The sequence below is a fragment of the Uloborus diversus genome, chromosome 6 (assembly GCF_026930045.1).
Source record: "Uloborus diversus isolate 005 chromosome 6, Udiv.v.3.1, whole genome shotgun sequence".
NCBI lineage: Eukaryota > Metazoa > Arthropoda > Arachnida > Araneae > Uloboridae > Uloborus > Uloborus diversus.
Genome location: NC_072736.1, coordinates 144,606,674 through 144,624,327, shown reverse-complemented (window position 1 = coordinate 144,624,327; position 17,654 = coordinate 144,606,674). Strand labels below are relative to the sequence as shown.

The 17,654-nt window shown below is 32.4% G+C and overlaps 1 protein-coding gene across 1 annotated transcript in view; it reads left to right on the top strand.

Moving 5' to 3' along the window:
• LOC129225309 (neuroendocrine convertase 1-like) overlaps nucleotides 1-17,654 on the top strand; it is a 141,653-nt gene that overhangs the window by 72,843 nt on the left and 51,156 nt on the right. Inside the window, exon 7 of the mRNA XM_054859900.1 lies at nucleotides 3,996-4,084. Within this exon, the coding sequence (XP_054715875.1) occupies nucleotides 3,996-4,084 (89 nt within the window). The remainder of the gene's footprint in view (nucleotides 1-3,995; nucleotides 4,085-17,654) is intronic.

Here is a 17,654-nt window from a genome sequence, read left to right as displayed (position 1 = left end):
ACCTTATTGAATCCTTAACTTCAGCATCGAAGCTTTTGCTAGCTTCATTTTCTATTAGATTAGGTTCCTCACTTTTGATTTTGTTGCTAAACTACTGAGCACAAAATTGTAGATTGGGGAAAAAATTACAAATTAGCAAACTGAAAGTATGCTACGCTGAGGTTTTATTATAAGGGTCATTCTCCAGAAAACGCAACTTTTGAACGCAAATATTTTTCAATTTCGAAACCTTTTGTTTTCCTTTTTTTTTCATTCTTACAGGAAAGTGATACCTACTAGAAATAACCATAAACAATGGCCCAGCTAAGTTCCAATTATTTTACTCATAAATAAAAAAATTAAAAAATGCTTTGTTCACGGAAATAAAAAAAAAAGAAAAAAAATTTTTTAATATTTAAAAATCGAGGCATATTTAATATCAAAGTAGTAATTTCGTTAATTGTGTAAACAATCAGCTATTTTAATGATTAGCGGGAATATAATATTAAGCTCTCTTAATTAAGGTACGGCTTAATTAGTAGCTCCAAATGTATGTTAAAAAAAGTATTTAGTAAATTTGAGGATATATTGTCAATTTATAATTTTGGTAGAATGCCTATAATTGATGTATTTTCCCCTCCATCATTTATTTTCACCTCAGAAATAATGACATTGTCTTGACAATTGGTCACTCACGGAGGTGAGGAATTTTCCATTAATATAGGCCTAATAGATCCATTTTTCAGGGATTTTTTTTTTCTTCGTTGCTACAATCTGCACATGTTAAGCATATGAAAACATGTTCACTTCTTTTTTTACATTAATTTACATCCCTGAAAATGAAGTTCACGGATGTGAGAAGTCACAATAACCACACTAAGTTTTTAAAGCAAAATCTATCTTCTTGCTTTTCTACAAAAATCTTACAACTTCAACTATGGCTGAAAATAAAGAATGGGGGTCCCTTGTATCATGGGAAATTAAATTTGATGCCATTACAGCCACGTGGTAATGAGGAATGGCATTTTGTGTTTAGGTAATGGAGGTGAGAATTTATTGTGTGACATGACTCCTTGTCCTACTAAAACGAACTGAAACACAATATTGAAAAATTAAATATGCTTAACTAGTATTTGAGACACTTGTGAAAGGAATAATAAATAAATAAATATTTACTCTTTATTAAACAAGTTAGTAAGCAACATAAACAGTCACACAGGGAGTGTGACATGCTGAGGTGAGAATTCACATGTTGTGAACCAAAACCATACTGAAATAAATATCATTATTAAAATTTTTTGGCAGGTTTAAATTGATATATTTTTGATGAAATTAAAAATCATTGTTAAATGAATTGTTCCTTAAAGTTTTTACTGTAAAAAGGGTGTGACAGAAAAGTTACACTTTTTGAAGAATGACACATAAGGTTTGTGAACGGTATGCGTTCTCTATTTTGTTTTGATTCCTTCTCCGAACAGAAAGAAAGAAAAAATACAAACGTAATGTCTTATCAAGTGCAATAAATAATGTGCAAATCTATAAAATGTAAAAATGACAGCTTAAAAAAATTGCTAGGAAATCAGTGAAAAAGTTTGCCTTGATAATAATTTAAAAGATGAAGCTATTTTTAGCGCTCGCTGACGTTCACCGACACTTGAAGATTGCTGCGCAATCTTCTTTGGTTCGCGGATATTTATATCGTTTTTTACATTGAGTCAGATAAAAATACGTGCTACGAGTAGGACAAAATGGAAATCTTGTTCTCCCGCCCGTAAAAAAATAGAATTTAAGTAGCGAACTCATAATTAGAACAATATAAAAAATCCGCTACCCATATTAGACGAATAGGAACTTGATGAAAATACATAAAAACAAAATTATTCTTAAGTTATTTAAAAAACAACTTGAAATCCAAATTCCTAATGTATCGTATCACATAAATCTCATCGAAGTTTTTATTTTGCAAATTTTATTGTATTAAGGTGAACGGATAAATTTCAGCGAACGAGAGTTTTTCTTTTTTATGGACCTCGAAAGCCCATATTTGGGTGAAAATTCTAATAAACAATAAGGCATAAAGCTCAGAAATCTCTGTTAAATGTATAGTCGGACCCCGATTTAACAAATTTTGCGATCTTAAGAATTTTTCTCTATTCCCGACTAAAATCAAGACAAAAACCCCTATTTACCGAACAATAAACCCCGACTTTACGAATTATTTTAACAGCCGAAAAAAAATTCTGTTTTGTTTATTTGAGTTAGGAAATATTGGATTGTTTTCCAAATGTTATATCCATATTGTCCGAAGTAGAAAAGGACTTAGAATCAGAAATATTTGACGGGCGAGAGGGCAACCAACGAATATAGATTTTGATGCAGAAAGCGATAATGAAACTCCCATTAAAACTTATTTTTTCAAATGCTTTACATGGCCTGGAAACGGTAAAAACGTATCTCATGCAGCAGGCTACAAATGACACAGTGTTTTCTTCTCTCGATCAAGTCGAAAGAGAACTATTTCGAGTCAAGTATCAAGGAAATTGTCAAACATCTACTACTCAGTACTTTAAAATTTCGAATTAACTAGTGTGTAATAAGTCGCGGAATGCTAAATAAAAAGTGTACACTTTTTAATTATGGATATTTTTGCGCAGTTACTTATTAGGGGTTTTAGATAAGGTAAGTGCAGCGTTTTTAATATTTTTTTCATACCCCGATTTTGCGATTAACCCCGATTTAACGTATAAAAGTTTCGGTCTCGATGAACTCGTTAAATCGGGGTCCGACTGTATTATTTTTTCTAATCATATATTCCTTCTATGGCATCTTTTGAGTCCTTTGATTACTGCAATCCAAATCAGAGAATACCGTACTTTTAGGAGAACCTTCATAGCGAGAAACAAGTGACTCATTTTCAAAAATTTCGCCAAATTGTTCAAAGGAAAGTGCTTCTTTGATCGTTAAACGTAGCCAAAATAAATATGGCTGAAGTTTAAAATTTAATGTTTTACTTTTTAACCAAAGCAAACCTTCAAATAAGACTAAAAGTTACATTAAAATGGAAAAGAAAATAAACCATTAAATGTACATCATTTAAATGTGTCAGAAGGTCGAAAAAGTGTTGGATCTGTTTTAACCTTAATGCAGATGAGAGCAGCTGAAAAAGAATGGTAGTGGGGGGGGGGGACGCTTTGGAGAGCACCTCTCCCCCGGGGTACAAACTAACTTTTACCAAATTCCACAGCTATAAGTGCTAAGGGATTTCTAAGGCCGCTTTTTACGTTTGAAAAGTGGTATTCAAATCCGTAGTCTCCATTAACATTTTGCTAATAGCTACTTTGCTAATAGCTTGACTTAAGTTTAGCACAGGGCTTTGACTAAAAAAGAAGCACTTATATTTGCTGTTCTAACTAATTGAGAAAATTGGCACAAGTTTAATATGATGCAGAAAAAAAATATTTCAAATGACATAGAATGTTAAAATGCATGAAATTTTCATCTTTCCAATAGACAATTTATATGAAATTTTACCTCGGAAAATATATTCCAAAAAAACTAAATCGAAATTTTAAAAATGAAACCCCAGGTGTAAACCCCCGGGGCTCAAAGTAACTTCGTACAAAATTTCAAAGCTGTAGGTGCTTTGGAGTCTCCTAGACCCTGGTCTGCCACAGACAAAATTTCATTATTTCTTTTACGTTACTTTTTTTAATATGTAGAGATCAGAGCTTTTCATTTCGATAAATAATGTTTCTTAAGTGTTCACTTGACCAATCACCATTTGATATCGATTAGTCAAACGATGATGGTCTGTCAATTGGACTCTAAATCAAAGCAAAGTCAAAAGAGGTCTCACTACATTGAAAAATTATAAAAAATAAAAAGCTCGGGATAAATTAAATTAACTGCATGCAAGCTGTTCCTTTTTTTGCCTCTCACTATGATAAATTTTTGAGAGTTCAAACAATTCTGAGTAAGACACTCTGACTTAAATTCCTCTTTATATTTCTTTGTAGCCATGGAACACGTTGTGCAGGAGAGATTGCTATGACCGCCAATAACGAAAAATGTGGTGTTGGTGTGGCATACAATGCAAAGGTTGGGGGTAAGTAATTAATATCTTTGCTTAATTTGATTTTTCTACTGAAATTAAAAAATGTAAATTGTTTGTGTAATGCCCGTTTTTGTAAACAAAAAAAAGGTTTGAGTGGTAAGAATCCTTATATATTATTTCTGTAGCCTGTTTTTTGGTTTCTACGCGAGATCTTCCTCAATTCTTGATCGATTTCTTTGATTTACCCCTCATTTTAAAGCTTATCGTTTAGGCTATTGACGAAAAATAGACCCAAAGTCTAAAAATTATTTTTTCTGTTAAAAAAAACCTGTTTTAAAGCACCGGACTCAGGTTTTCTGTTAAATTTATAAGTTTAACTTACTCCGTGATCGGCAGAGCAGAATAGCTCGATTGGCAGAGCGTTCGTCTGGTAACCAGAAGAACGAGTGTTCGGGCCCCGTCCCGGATTATCTGCATCGAAAAATTAGACAAATATCATGCATTACATGGATACTTAGAAACAATAACTAACACAAGTGAGGGAATGAAATAAATAAGATAGGAACGCGCCTTGCTATTAGGAAAAGTTGATGCAATCTGTAGCTCAATTGATTCTTAATTATAAGGTTTTTGTTTTGTTTTTAAAGCTTTGGCTCCTATCAGAAAAAGAAAGTATGATGTAAGCGAAAATATAAATATGAGGTTTAAGATTTCAGACTACAATGGAATAATTTTTGTTCAGATAAAAAATCGTATTTTACAATGTAGATCTTCTAATGACAGTTTTTGACTCTTTGGACAAAAAAAATTACTATCTCAAATTGAAATTACGCTTTTCATTTAGTTAACCTATGAATATTTATTAGAATACGAAGTAAAACATTAAAATTACTAACAACTTGATGGGTAAAATATTATTTTTTTCTCCTTTTGGCAAAAAACAAGTAGCCAGGCACATTTTTACTACATTTGAAAAGATGCGCTTAAAAAACGAACATAGTTCAACGGATTTTGTATTTTAACCGATCTCTTAAATGATGAACATGTGCTGCCATCTAAGCCATAACGGTTCAAGCAGCCTGTGATAACAAATTGCATAAATTTTCAAAAGCAAAAACACATCTCTTCAATATCTTATCTTATAAACAATTTCAGTGGATTATTTTGCTGTCGGTATGCGAGATCCTTATATTTTATTTCTGTAGCCTGTTTTTTGTTCCTACGCGAGATCTTCCTCAATTCTTGATCGATTTCTTTGATTTACCCCTCATTTGAAAGCTTATCGAGCCGGCTAATGACAAAAATCAGAAATGCGATCGAAAAATATTTTTTTCCGGAAACGCCCCTTGCTCTTGCATAATCTTGATGCAGCCTGTAGTTCTTATGCATATTTTTTTTTTATTCAAAATTCTAATACAATTTCCAATTTTTTGCACCGCTTTCGACATTTTTAAAAAAAATAATAATAAAGCTCAAAAGCACTGGGCTTAGTTGTTCGGTTTCATTGATAAGTTTTTTTTTTTTTTTTTTTGGTAAAGCGTATGGCTATAAAGTAGCTGAACTTCGGGTCCGCCATTATAGCTAATTTAGATTAATATTACGCATTACAGATTTATATTACGCATTACATGTATAGTGCAGCTTTGGTTAGTTGAGCTGTGACCTTGACTATGTTTATCTTTTTTAGGGGAATTTAGTGAAAAATAGACGTGTTAATGGCTCGGATTTTAGTTGGAATATTTTTGAAAAACTACTAAGAAAGTTTCTCAACTCTATTTAGCACCAATTACCGCTCCCTATTTATCGAAACAGAGGTAATCACTGTCAGAGTTGGAGCTCAACTTTTCAGAGCCTCACTATACTCATTACAACAGATAACACACGTAAGGCAATAACATAAACGCGACGGGAAAACTCCTTGGCATTTCAACTCTTTAATGCAGGCTACAGTTATTATTCAGATAAATTGACTATTAATCAAAGGGTGTTCTTTCTTTTTTTTAGAGCTTTAATTCCGTTCAGATTACTAAGCATAATTTTAAGCATAAAAAAAATATTAGATTAAAAAATCCAGGTCTCAAAGGAATCCTTTTGCGCAGAGAAACTCTTCAATTGTATGCTGAAAAGTAGATTTTGCTGTTAGCAGTGTTCGACCTTTTGTATAAATAAAAAAATACTATGCCAAATTGAAATTACGAGTCTGACCCAGTAAACCTTTAACTATTTACTCGAATACGGTGTAAAACATTCAATTTATTATCAACTTCAAAAATAAGAAATCCTTTTCTTATCCTCTACTTTCGGCGGGAAAAAAATGCATGTTTTCCACGTTTGAAAAATTACACTTAAAAAACGGATTCAGTTCAACTGGTTTTGGTTTTTAATTTTAAGTGTTCGATTAAAAGAAAAACATGTGCTGGCATTCAAGCCGTAACGGTTAAAGCAGACTGCTATAGGAAATTGTATCAACTTTCAAAAATAAAAACATTTATTTTCTATCTAATATATTATTTCTATGGAATGTTTGTTTAAATCGCTACGCGAGATCTTCCTCATTCCTTAATCAAATTCTATGTTTTACAAATAATTTTAAAGCGTATCATCTGGTTAATGACGAAACATAGACGCATGGTTTTTTTTTTTTTTTTTTTTTTTTTTTTTTTTTTTTTTGGGGGGGGGGGGGCAAAAAGCTTTTTGGCTGTTTTTTATTACACATTGCTTCAATGAATAGCACTCGAAAACGAAGGCGAAGTTGCTCGGTTGGTCGGAGTGTCATGTTGACAATCAGAATGGCCACAGTTCGAATCCGAGCCAATACATATCTCTTTTATGCCTCTTTTTTTCCGTCACAGGCTCACATAGCCAGGATTGTATTTGCCACAACTCGTTTTTTCACATGCACAACTACTGCTTTTTCACGAGTCCCTCTCAGTCACACTTTTAATGATATTTTTGTTTGCATTGAAAATTCGTACAACCAAAAAGTGAGGTGTAATTACATCATCACAACGTTGTATTTAACGAGGCTTTTGTCGCTGATGTCTTTAAATTATATGCCTTCTTTCGTGCCTTTACTTTTTTCCGTTTATTTAAATCCGTTTACTTTTTTCGATTCTTCTTCATAATATTCTTCTTTGAAATTTTTAAAGAGAGAAATGCCACATGAAACGATTCGAAGCAGAGTGCGGAAACCTCCGTCCCGGGTCGACTAGTTCATTTATATTAATTTCGATATGTGGAAAATTTTTGATTTGTTTCTATTTTTTCAATGACTTGATTTGTGGGGCGAGCATTTGTTTGCATAAAAATTCTTGTATGATTTTGGCTTTTTATGAAAAACAGTTTTGTGAGGATCGCGAACAGATATGGAATGCTTGTAGCATTAATTTTATGACCGAATTGGTTTTCGAAACTCCATCTTAAGTATACTTTACTCATATTCGGATGATGTTTTGGTTGAATGATTGAAATTGATTGTGACGTAAAACAAGGCTATAATCAAAGATGACTTTCCTATAGTTCGAAGGATTGCAAGCAGGTTTAATGTAAAATTAAAATACCGTAAAATGGGGCTACTTAAGCCTGAAATGACATACTTTTTGCGAGTTTTACACTGAATGCTTTGTTAAACCCACAATGTGAACTGAAAACCTTGTTTTTTTACCATTTTTCAGTCGTTATGCTATCACCTAAAGCCTTTTTTAAGCAACAATTTTATCTCTTTATATTTTTTTCTAATTTTAAAAATTGGGTTCAAGCAACCCCGCGCTGGGGCTACTTGGTCCCACTGAGCAAATTCATTAAAAAAAGCTGTAAAACAGGTGGTGGTATCAAGAAGGACCAATGATTTTGAAAAATAAACTCAAAACGTACATTCTAGTGAGCAAACTATTTATATAAATTGCAAATTATTTATATAAATTAATATAAAATCAACGTATACATAAAAACATATTTTTAGACAAACATAATTTCTCAAATAGAAATACAATCTAACTACAGCTAAAACCAATTGAAATGCTCATTATTTAAACATTAGAAAGAATGAAAACCCCTCAATTTAATGGCTTGGATGGATTTTTTTCTTAATAATCCGCATTATTTCCTACTTCAAGGGGTTCTCTTTTACTTTCGGACTCTTTTTATCCCCAGATCTGCAAAAAAAACGGGTATAAATAGTAACTAACCTCTTTATTTTAAACGATTACAAACCTTACTTAACATAGTTTAATGATGAAATGTGGTTTAGGGCTGTTTGAGTTCAAGTAGCTCTATTTTAAGACAACCAGTACACTTTTACTACCTTATATTAGTTACTGAGTTAATTATGTAGCTATAACCTTAAAACACTGTTATTTTATTAAAAAATAGAATGCAAACATAAAACTATCTTGACCTTGATGATATCGGATGTTTCCATGGACTTACATGTGAAAATTTGCAGACACTAAAAACAACTGTTTTGACAACTTGCAATCATAACCTCAATCAGAAAAAGGCGGGAATAGCAGAAACTTTGTTTCATGCTCCAGCCTCTACCTAGTACTGCTACCTGCCATGGTTAAAGTTCTTTAAGTCCATATATTGAGTTATATAGGACCAGGACGGATTTTAAACACTTTTTTCTCATGGGTTCAAGTAGCCCCACTTTACGGTAACTAAAATTTCCTTAAGTGTTTCGGAGTCTATGGAAATACGATATTTGAACTCTAAATGAATTGAAAGGCATTCACTAAGCGAACGAAAAAATATATTGGGATAGGCATTGCAATTAAAAATAACAAAACATTTTTTTTAATGAATCAACAATGAGTAATAAAAAATACAGACTTCAGTAATATCATTACATTAGTAGAATACAACGTTGTTTCAGAATTATAAACCAGCCAATTTTGTCACTATCTATGTTGAGGTAAAAACACTCATGTTGTTAATTTAGTAGAGCAACAGATGTACGAAGGTTGTTCAGTAAGTAATAAGACTAAATTTATAAAAAATACAGAACAACTTTAATCGTCATAATTTACATGGTTTTTTAAAGAATGACTTTTCCGGAACTAAATGCATTTATTCCAACGTTCTGTTCACTTCTTAAAAACTTGTGAACATTAAGTTTGTGAGAGCTTTTTCAAAACCGCCTCCGCAGAGTTTAGACATGCTTCGTTGCTTTCAAAATGTTTGCCTCGCAATGGTTTTTAAAGAAAATGAACCAGCCAGAAATCAATGATGTAAAATAATTCTGCGATTTCCCTTGATGATATTAGCAGCAGTGTTAATCATTGTCTCTGTGATGGTCGTTGAAGGTTGTCTCTCACGTTCAATAATATCTTCCATATTTTGCCTGCCTTCCTTAAAAGCTTAATGCCAGCAAAAAGTACTGACTCTAAACATTGCTTCATTTTTGAAAACTTCGCGTATCATATCAAAGATCTCCGATGCTGATTTTTGCAGACGAAAACAAACTTTAATCACATAATTTTGTTCTAATGACGCTTCCATTTTTTCAACTGGCTGCGTCTTGTAAGCGCCCGTCAATAGGCTTCAATTCAATCACGTGATACTCAGGAACATGACTGTGTACGCGCCAACTATCGGAAGCTTTTGTTAATACAGACAACAGACATTTTTCATGCCAAAGAAATTTACATTGCAATGAGTGGTTTCGCGGCAATAAAATTAGTCTTATTACTTATTGAACAGCCTACGTATTATAGAACATCAGTAGAATACAATTAGTGATTGCAATACCGGGATATCGGTATACCAAATACCGGTATTTCGAGCTATCTTACAGTTTCGTAATACCGGTATTTGCTGAGGTAAAATACCGGTATTTTCGGTTTCAGCTGAAAAAAATTAATAGCTTTTAATTACCGAGTTTTTAAATTTACTTATTAAAAAACTACTGTTATTTTAAATATACATTTCATTTTCGACGAGACAGTACCAAAATTAAACTATTAATGCGGAAATTCGGCTTGAAAATTACAAATTAATAGAATATCAATAAATAAAAGTAGCGGAAGGATTACAAAATGATATCTTCATGAAATACGCCACCAGCTCAGTCAATTCCAGCCGAAGACTGCAGTTTCGTGCTTATAGCATTAATCAGACCGGCATAGGAAAGTGACTGAGCTGGAGGTGGAAAAACTTCTTAAGGAAGCCAAGAGTGCCAAACAAACTGGTAACTAATACGGAATTAGCACTGACCAGACGAGTGACCGAAGCAATGGTTTGGTTCAACTCGAAGATTGAAGGCAAATGCATGGTATATTTAGTAAGTTACCGCCCTATAGCCAGGGCTTAGCTAGCGGTGTACTTCATGTATTTCTGCCTTAGCCCTGGCTATAGGGCGGTAACTTACTGGATATCTTCATTACTAGATGGTGTGATGAATCGCATTTTCGTGAGTTTATGTGCACCATATTTTTACTTATTCCCTTCATTAGATCACTCACTTATCTTTTTGTTAAAATTGATTTTAAGTGTAATTACGAAATGCACATTTGCTATGAATAATTAATTATAACCGTCAGCTGCAGCAACTTTTTATGATATAGTTTTTTTTTAGATATTGGTTTCAACTGTACTGAATTTTGAGATCACCCTTTTCTTGTTAGTCTTTACTAATAATAAAGCTGAAAGTCTCTCTGTCTGGATCTCTGTCTGAAAGGGTCTCTGTGACGCGCATAGCGCCTAGACCGTTCGGCCGATTTTCATGAAATTTGGCACAGAATTAGTTTGTAGCATGGGGGTGTGCACCTAGAAGCGATTTTTCGAAAATTCGAATTTGTTCTTTTTCTATTCCAATTTTAAGAACATTTTCCCAAGCAAAACTATCATAAGATGACGAGTAAATTACCAAGTTATCATAACGTGGAACCGTAACATGGTCAAGCCAATTGGCGAGAAATTCATCATACATTATTTAAATATACAGGCGAACCAAAACACCTTTTAATATTCTACTGCGGGCAAAGCCGTGCGGGTGCCACTAGTATATAATAAATGGTAACTTGTTGTCACCGGTATTAGTGTGACGTCTTTTCTCGCTATTTAGCTGTATAGGCGAGATAACATTTAGCAATTATATGGTGCCATGAAATTTTGCATGGAGGAAAGGTGTGATCAAATGGAACACATTTTAAGATATTAACATAATTGAAAGGAATTTTGAAACAAAAAGAGTAAAAACCAATTAGGTTCAACGTAAATTTCCAACCAAAGAGTTAATAAAAGGCAAACACAAACTTATTTTTATGAAGTGGAAACCGTTGAAGATGACGTTGATATTGGAAAATAATTGTCTCTCGAGAAGAAATTACAACTAGCTTTTTATTTCAAAAAAAAAAAAAAAAAAAAATCCACACACAATGTAAAATAAACACAAACACATGCACACACACGCACACGCAAATAATTTTTCAACCGCAATACACAATAATAAACCGAATTAAAAAGACGAAGGCAATTAGAGGAGGTGCATCGCGCATTATTAGCATTACCACCCACTTACGAGAATTCAGAATGAGTATCTTCAACTGTCGGAAATTTGTTCACTAAAATGAGTTCCACCATGCTTATTAGTGACAATTCAATAGATGTATTATGCTTCTTACTATTGCTGAATTTTTTTATTATGACATTGTTCCTTCATTGATAATCGTCCTCAAAAAGTTTTCATTAGTCATGCACTTTTTTCACAAAAATATGAAATATGGCAAAGAAGCAATAAGTTTTTGAGGAATTTCTAATACCGGTATGAATACCAGTATTCCGGTATCATATTTAAAAAATATCGAATACCGGTATGGCATTTTTAGTCCGGTATTACATTCCTTAAATACAACGTTGTTTGAGAGTGATAAACCAGCCAATTTTGTGACTATCTAAGTTGAGTTAAAACACTCATGTTGTTAATTTAGTAGTTAGATATTGAAAACTGCCTCCAAGAAACCAAAGGGCCTATTTTGATCATTATACTCTCATCAAATAATGAATTTCATAAATTAATCAAATATATATAAGTCATCGCTTCATCCATTTGCAGATATTGAAACCAATAGACAGTTTTTGAAACTTGGTTGATGAGTGATTGCACATAGCCTACACAACCCTGGTTTAAAGCTGTCTCTGACAGTCGTTTATTTTGAGGTTTGTAAACCTCTTTGAATGGTAAATTTTATATCAATAACGACGGTTTATATTCACACTAGTTCGGATGGGGGAAGTACAGATGCTTGAATAGAAAGATGAAAGCGTAAAAAGGTAGAAAGTCATCTAACCAAAATGAAAAACATGGAATCTTGTATCACTCCTACATGTTCCCCAAAATAAGAAACATGTAGGAGTGCTACAAGATACAAGTTTAGTTTTTACGGAGAAAATGGGCATTATTACTGAACAAAAATGATTTTCTATCCAACTCAATAGATAAGTGTTGTTTGAATTATTTCAAAAGTCATTTCAAAGCTAATAGTAAAAATAAAGTTCAGTAATGTGAACACTCACCCACAGAAAAATGAAGACCAAAAATTCGTAAGCATATTCATTTCTGGCAGAAATAAATTTATCCACCACTCATGTTTTCTAACTCTCGCCATCTTTAATAAGTTTCCGAATTTTGAAAAAAAATTCATAAAAAACCGATCTACATTTGCACCATCCATTCGTATCAAATTCTGTTTTGAAATTAATTCCAAAGAAAGGCCAAATACGTTCTATGTGGGGATTTTTCGGATTTACCTTCCATTTAAACCACATCTTATGTCACATCAAATATTAGAAATTTAATAAAGGTTGGCTCTCGGAAGAAATTGCTCGGAGCACATTTTTATCTTCTGCCATAGATGCATATGCGTCATTCAATAAAAGAATTTTGTTACCAGTTCAAAAGTATATTAAGTGGTAGTACGCCTATTGTCGTGGCTTCGGATAAATAAATAAAAGAAGCATAGCACATTTTGAAAGCTTTTGCTTTTCTTCCTAGCACAGCATCTATAAAAGAAAAATGTCGAAAATAAAAATATAGTCTTCATGTTTCATGCAAGATATTCTTAGAAAGTTTCGCTTTTGTTCTTTGTTTTACGGGTTTTTGTATGTTTTACCTTATGCGAGAAATCATTTTTTACGTAAACATATCTAGCGATTTAAATATGCCAATTGAAGAAAAAAGTTTTAATCTGCTGATCAAAATATATTTCATCTGTCGTACAAATCATAAAAAATAAAATAAAATATACCTTTCATCGAAAATACATTTTCTATGAATAAAAAATACCTTTTAGTGCTACATGTTTTAAGTTCCTTCTACTTTTTTTTTCATGACATTGCGAAATGCTTTCAGCAAAAATTGTAGTTAAATTGTACGAGTAAAAGATTGAAACTAAACTAAAGGCCAAACTAAACAGAATGAGATGGACTGGTCATCTTTTGAGAATGGAAAATGATAGAGCTGCATTGAAGGTCTTCAATGCAGTCCCTTTTGGACAGCGACCAAGGTCTAGACCAAAAAATAGATGGGTCGACTGTGTGGACACTTATTTTGATTTCATTAAAATTAAAAACTGGAGGATAATGGCAAAGAAGAGGATAACCCGGCGAGATCCCCTAAAGAACTCCAAGGCTCACAAAGAGCTGTCGAGCCAATTATAATGATGTGATGAAAAGGATAATAAAACAGGTTTTAGTAACCTTTTGTAGTTCACGAGATTCTTCGGTTACTAAGCCAAAAATGTTAATTAAACATCATTTCTGGAAATCTTCAAAGTTCAATTGCATTGCATAGATGTAGAGTTTATGCTCTTCGTAAAATTCATGCAATTAAGCAAGGATCTAACGTATTTGAAGTCTTTGGTAAGGTGTTTTCTACAATAACTGATGTGTCCTTTAAAATTGAGCTGCAAGCCAGTAAAATAGTTCAAAGTTTACTTCAAAGTATTTACAAGCAAAAAGGAAATACTTTTGGAAAGAAAAATATTATTCCGTAAAACAATGACTAATATTTGAAAACATTCGTGAAACTAAAATAATAACAATAATAATAAATAATAATTCCACATAATCAAAACATCATAAATATAGGATAAAGGAGAATTGGTCCAGTAAGGGAGAAAGGGCCACAGATGCCAAAAAGCCATTTGGTAAGGTGTTTTGTGCAACAACTTATATGTCTTTTAAAATTGAGCTGCAAGCCAGAAAAATCATTCAAAATTTACTTCAAAGTATTTACAAGCAAAAAGAAAGTGCTTTTGCAAAGAAAAAGATTATTCAGTAAAAAATGATTAATATTTGAAAACATTCGTCGAACTAAAATAATAACAATAATAGTAATTCCACTAAATCAAAAGATCATGAATCTATATATATAAAAATGGACTTTGGTAAATTTGTTCCCTAAGATCTCAGTAACTACCCGGCAGATTTGGCTGAAACTTTCACCGTTTGTTCTTTTTGGTACTGGGGAGGTTTGCAGACCAGTTCGATAAAAATCCGATTAATAGTTCCTTTTTTATTCTAATTTGTCCAAATTTTCGCATAAATGTCCCAATATGACGGTTAAGAAATACGTGCACGTATTAAAATTATGTGTCCATCGAAATCGCTTATTTTTCTGCTGAGGATGGCATCTGTTAGAAAGTTCTAAGTTGTATGAAAAACGAGTTATGGGCTTTTTTTGTTTCATGTTCGAAGGCTTCCCTCAACCCAATTTATTATTTAGTGTATCATCTCAACTCCCAGTTCATAGTTAGAATTGTTGAACGTTTTTGTGTTTCGTCTGACTGTTTTAGGCTTTTCTCAAGTCAAATTTTAAAGTAACCTTTTTTCCCCAAGATTGGCTAATAATAACTATAGATTTGGTTGATTATTTTCCATTTAAACGGAACTTTAGTGTAATTAATGGTTTTTTTTTATTATTTGTGCTGATTATCCAATTTAACAGCAGAAACTTCGCCAAAATTTATGCAGAAAGATTTCAGTAGCGGATGCATTTGGCAGTTTTTTCAAATGTCACGGTTTTTGAAGTCAAAGACTACGTAATAACGTTTGTCAGCTTTCACCATGTAAACAAAATATCGTCAATCAAAGAATCTTTAAAAACTTTTTTCACTGTAAAATAATCCAGCAACTAAATTAGGCAAATCCATAAACAGCACAAAAACTTCCATTAATGTGACTTTGTGCACAAATTCAAACCATCGCCAAATTTTACTACTTATTTTAGAAACATTACGGATGAAATTGTTTAGCGCCATTTTATGGTGACCAAAGCATATGGCGACAATATCTCTTTAACAAAAATTAGTAACATACCGTTTTATACAGTAAGGAGGGAGAGCATTATCCAAGGTATCCCAAAACGATTCCTGCAAATTCGGTAATATTTTAAATCGCACCTAGAACCCACAATAATTAAGATTTTCAAAAATAACTAAAGCAAGTTTAAGGGGATCGCGTGCGCGCGGCTACATTTTTTTTAAACAGTTCGTTCTTCAATAGACATACAGAGAAGGTAAGACTCGATGTAAAAAAAAAAAAAAGTATTAACTGATAAATCTTTTTAAACATGTGAAGTTTAATTTCATATTTCGGAAATTCTTCAAATTTGTATACGCTTAAATTTCGTGTTTTCGTTTCTAAATGAATACTATTTTGCTCTTTTTACTTACTGCTACTTTAGTTTTATGAGTAAGGGAGAAGCTAGATTTTAAGTCACGTCAAAAGGGTGTGTTTAAGTTCTTTCACTTAAAACACAAAACAAATGCAAGTAACGATTGTTTCTGATAATTATTGCTAACCCAGGCAGCGCCGGGTATTTTTGCTAGTATAGGATAAAAGAGAACTGACCCTGTAAGGGAGAAATGACCGAAGATTCCGAAAAGCCATTTTCAATCAACAGACTAGCCCTGGTCATTATTGTTGTTAATATCTTTTTGTTATTATTATTGAACAATCAATAATGGCATACTGTTTTCTTTGATTCGTGAGTGATGTGCTGCTCCTATGGTATAACTTTTAAATTATTCCGATTCATTTATGTGTTTTTGGATGCTATTTAGTGCGAATTAAAAATCTGTAAAGATTGCAAAACATGTACATAATTTATAGTTTTGCAAAAGAAATCTACGCAAAACTATAACCAGTAGAACATAGAAATTTGAAAAGCGAAAAAAGAATACTAAAAATAGAAAAAAAGAAAGAAAACGAAAGAAAGAAAGTGTTTCACAACTGCAATCTTTGAATACGAAAGCAATAACTTGGGAGCAACAAATTGAAATTTTAATTTTAATTAATTTATTTTACTTACAGTAGAACCACTTTTATTCGAACGAATTATGATAAGGGGGGGGGGGGGAAAGGAATTTGGACCATTCACCCGTTCGGATTACAGAACCTATTATGTTTTCCACATATCCTGCAAATAACACAGCTAGAACGAGGCTAAAATGGATCATAAATGCTACATAAAAGAGAGAAAAGCTTTGCAATGTAAAATACTGATAATTTAATTACCAGAAAATTTAGAATTAAAAAGGTATTAAAGTAAAAATGAACTGTGAACCGACTCAAAAACATGTCGTACAGTATAGTACTGTACTACTGTGCATAGTGTGCTAAAGAGTCAAAAATTTTAAGGTAGGAAAAAAAAAACATAAAGAGAATCTTTCATTCCATGTAAAATTAAATTTAATTAATTTCTTTTTAAATTAAGAAATATGCTTTAGAAAATAAATTTAAAAATAATAAAATGTCCATCTAAACAAATATATTTAATCATAATAAAAAAATAAAATTAAAAAAAAAAGAATTGTTTACGACACTCTTACTGTAAAAGCATGAAGGGATTTGCTTCTACTATTTCCCGTTACATGTAGGGGCGGAATGCGGCGTTCGGATTAATGAGCGTTCGGATTAATGATATTCTACTGTATCGATTAATTAATTTGTTATTATTTTTTCGTGTTTTATTATTAATCTATTACATAAAAATCTCCTGTCACCGTGTTAGTTATTGAACTCCTCCGAAACGGTTCGGCCGATTTTCATGAATTTTTTTATGTGTATTTGTTAAGCATGAGAATCTAACATATAAAAATCTCCTGTCACGCGGTGTTAGTTATTGAACTCCTCCGAAACGGCTCGACCGATTTTCATGAAATTTTTTATGTGTATTTGTTAGGTATGAGAACCTAATATATAAAAATCTCCTGTCACGGTGTTATTTACTGAACTCCTCCGAAACGGCTCGACCGATATTCATGAAATTTTTTATGTGTATTTGTTTAGGTATGAGAATCTAATATATAAAAATCTCCTGTCACGGTGTTATTTATTGAACTCCACCGAAACGGCTCGACCGATTTTCATGAAACTTTTTATGTGTATTTATTAGGTATGAGAATCTAATAGGGGAGAGCGGGGCTAAAAGTTCCGCGGGTAAGTTGTTCCCTTTGAAATAACTCAATGAAGAAAAAATATAAATGTATTTTGTAAATACCTAGTAAAATGGAATGTTACAGTGCACCAATGGCAGACATATTAGCCAGGCCAGTGACGTCCGATATATTAAAAGCTGAGCACGTGCATTACTGATCCTCTTTTGTAAATATTTTCGCGT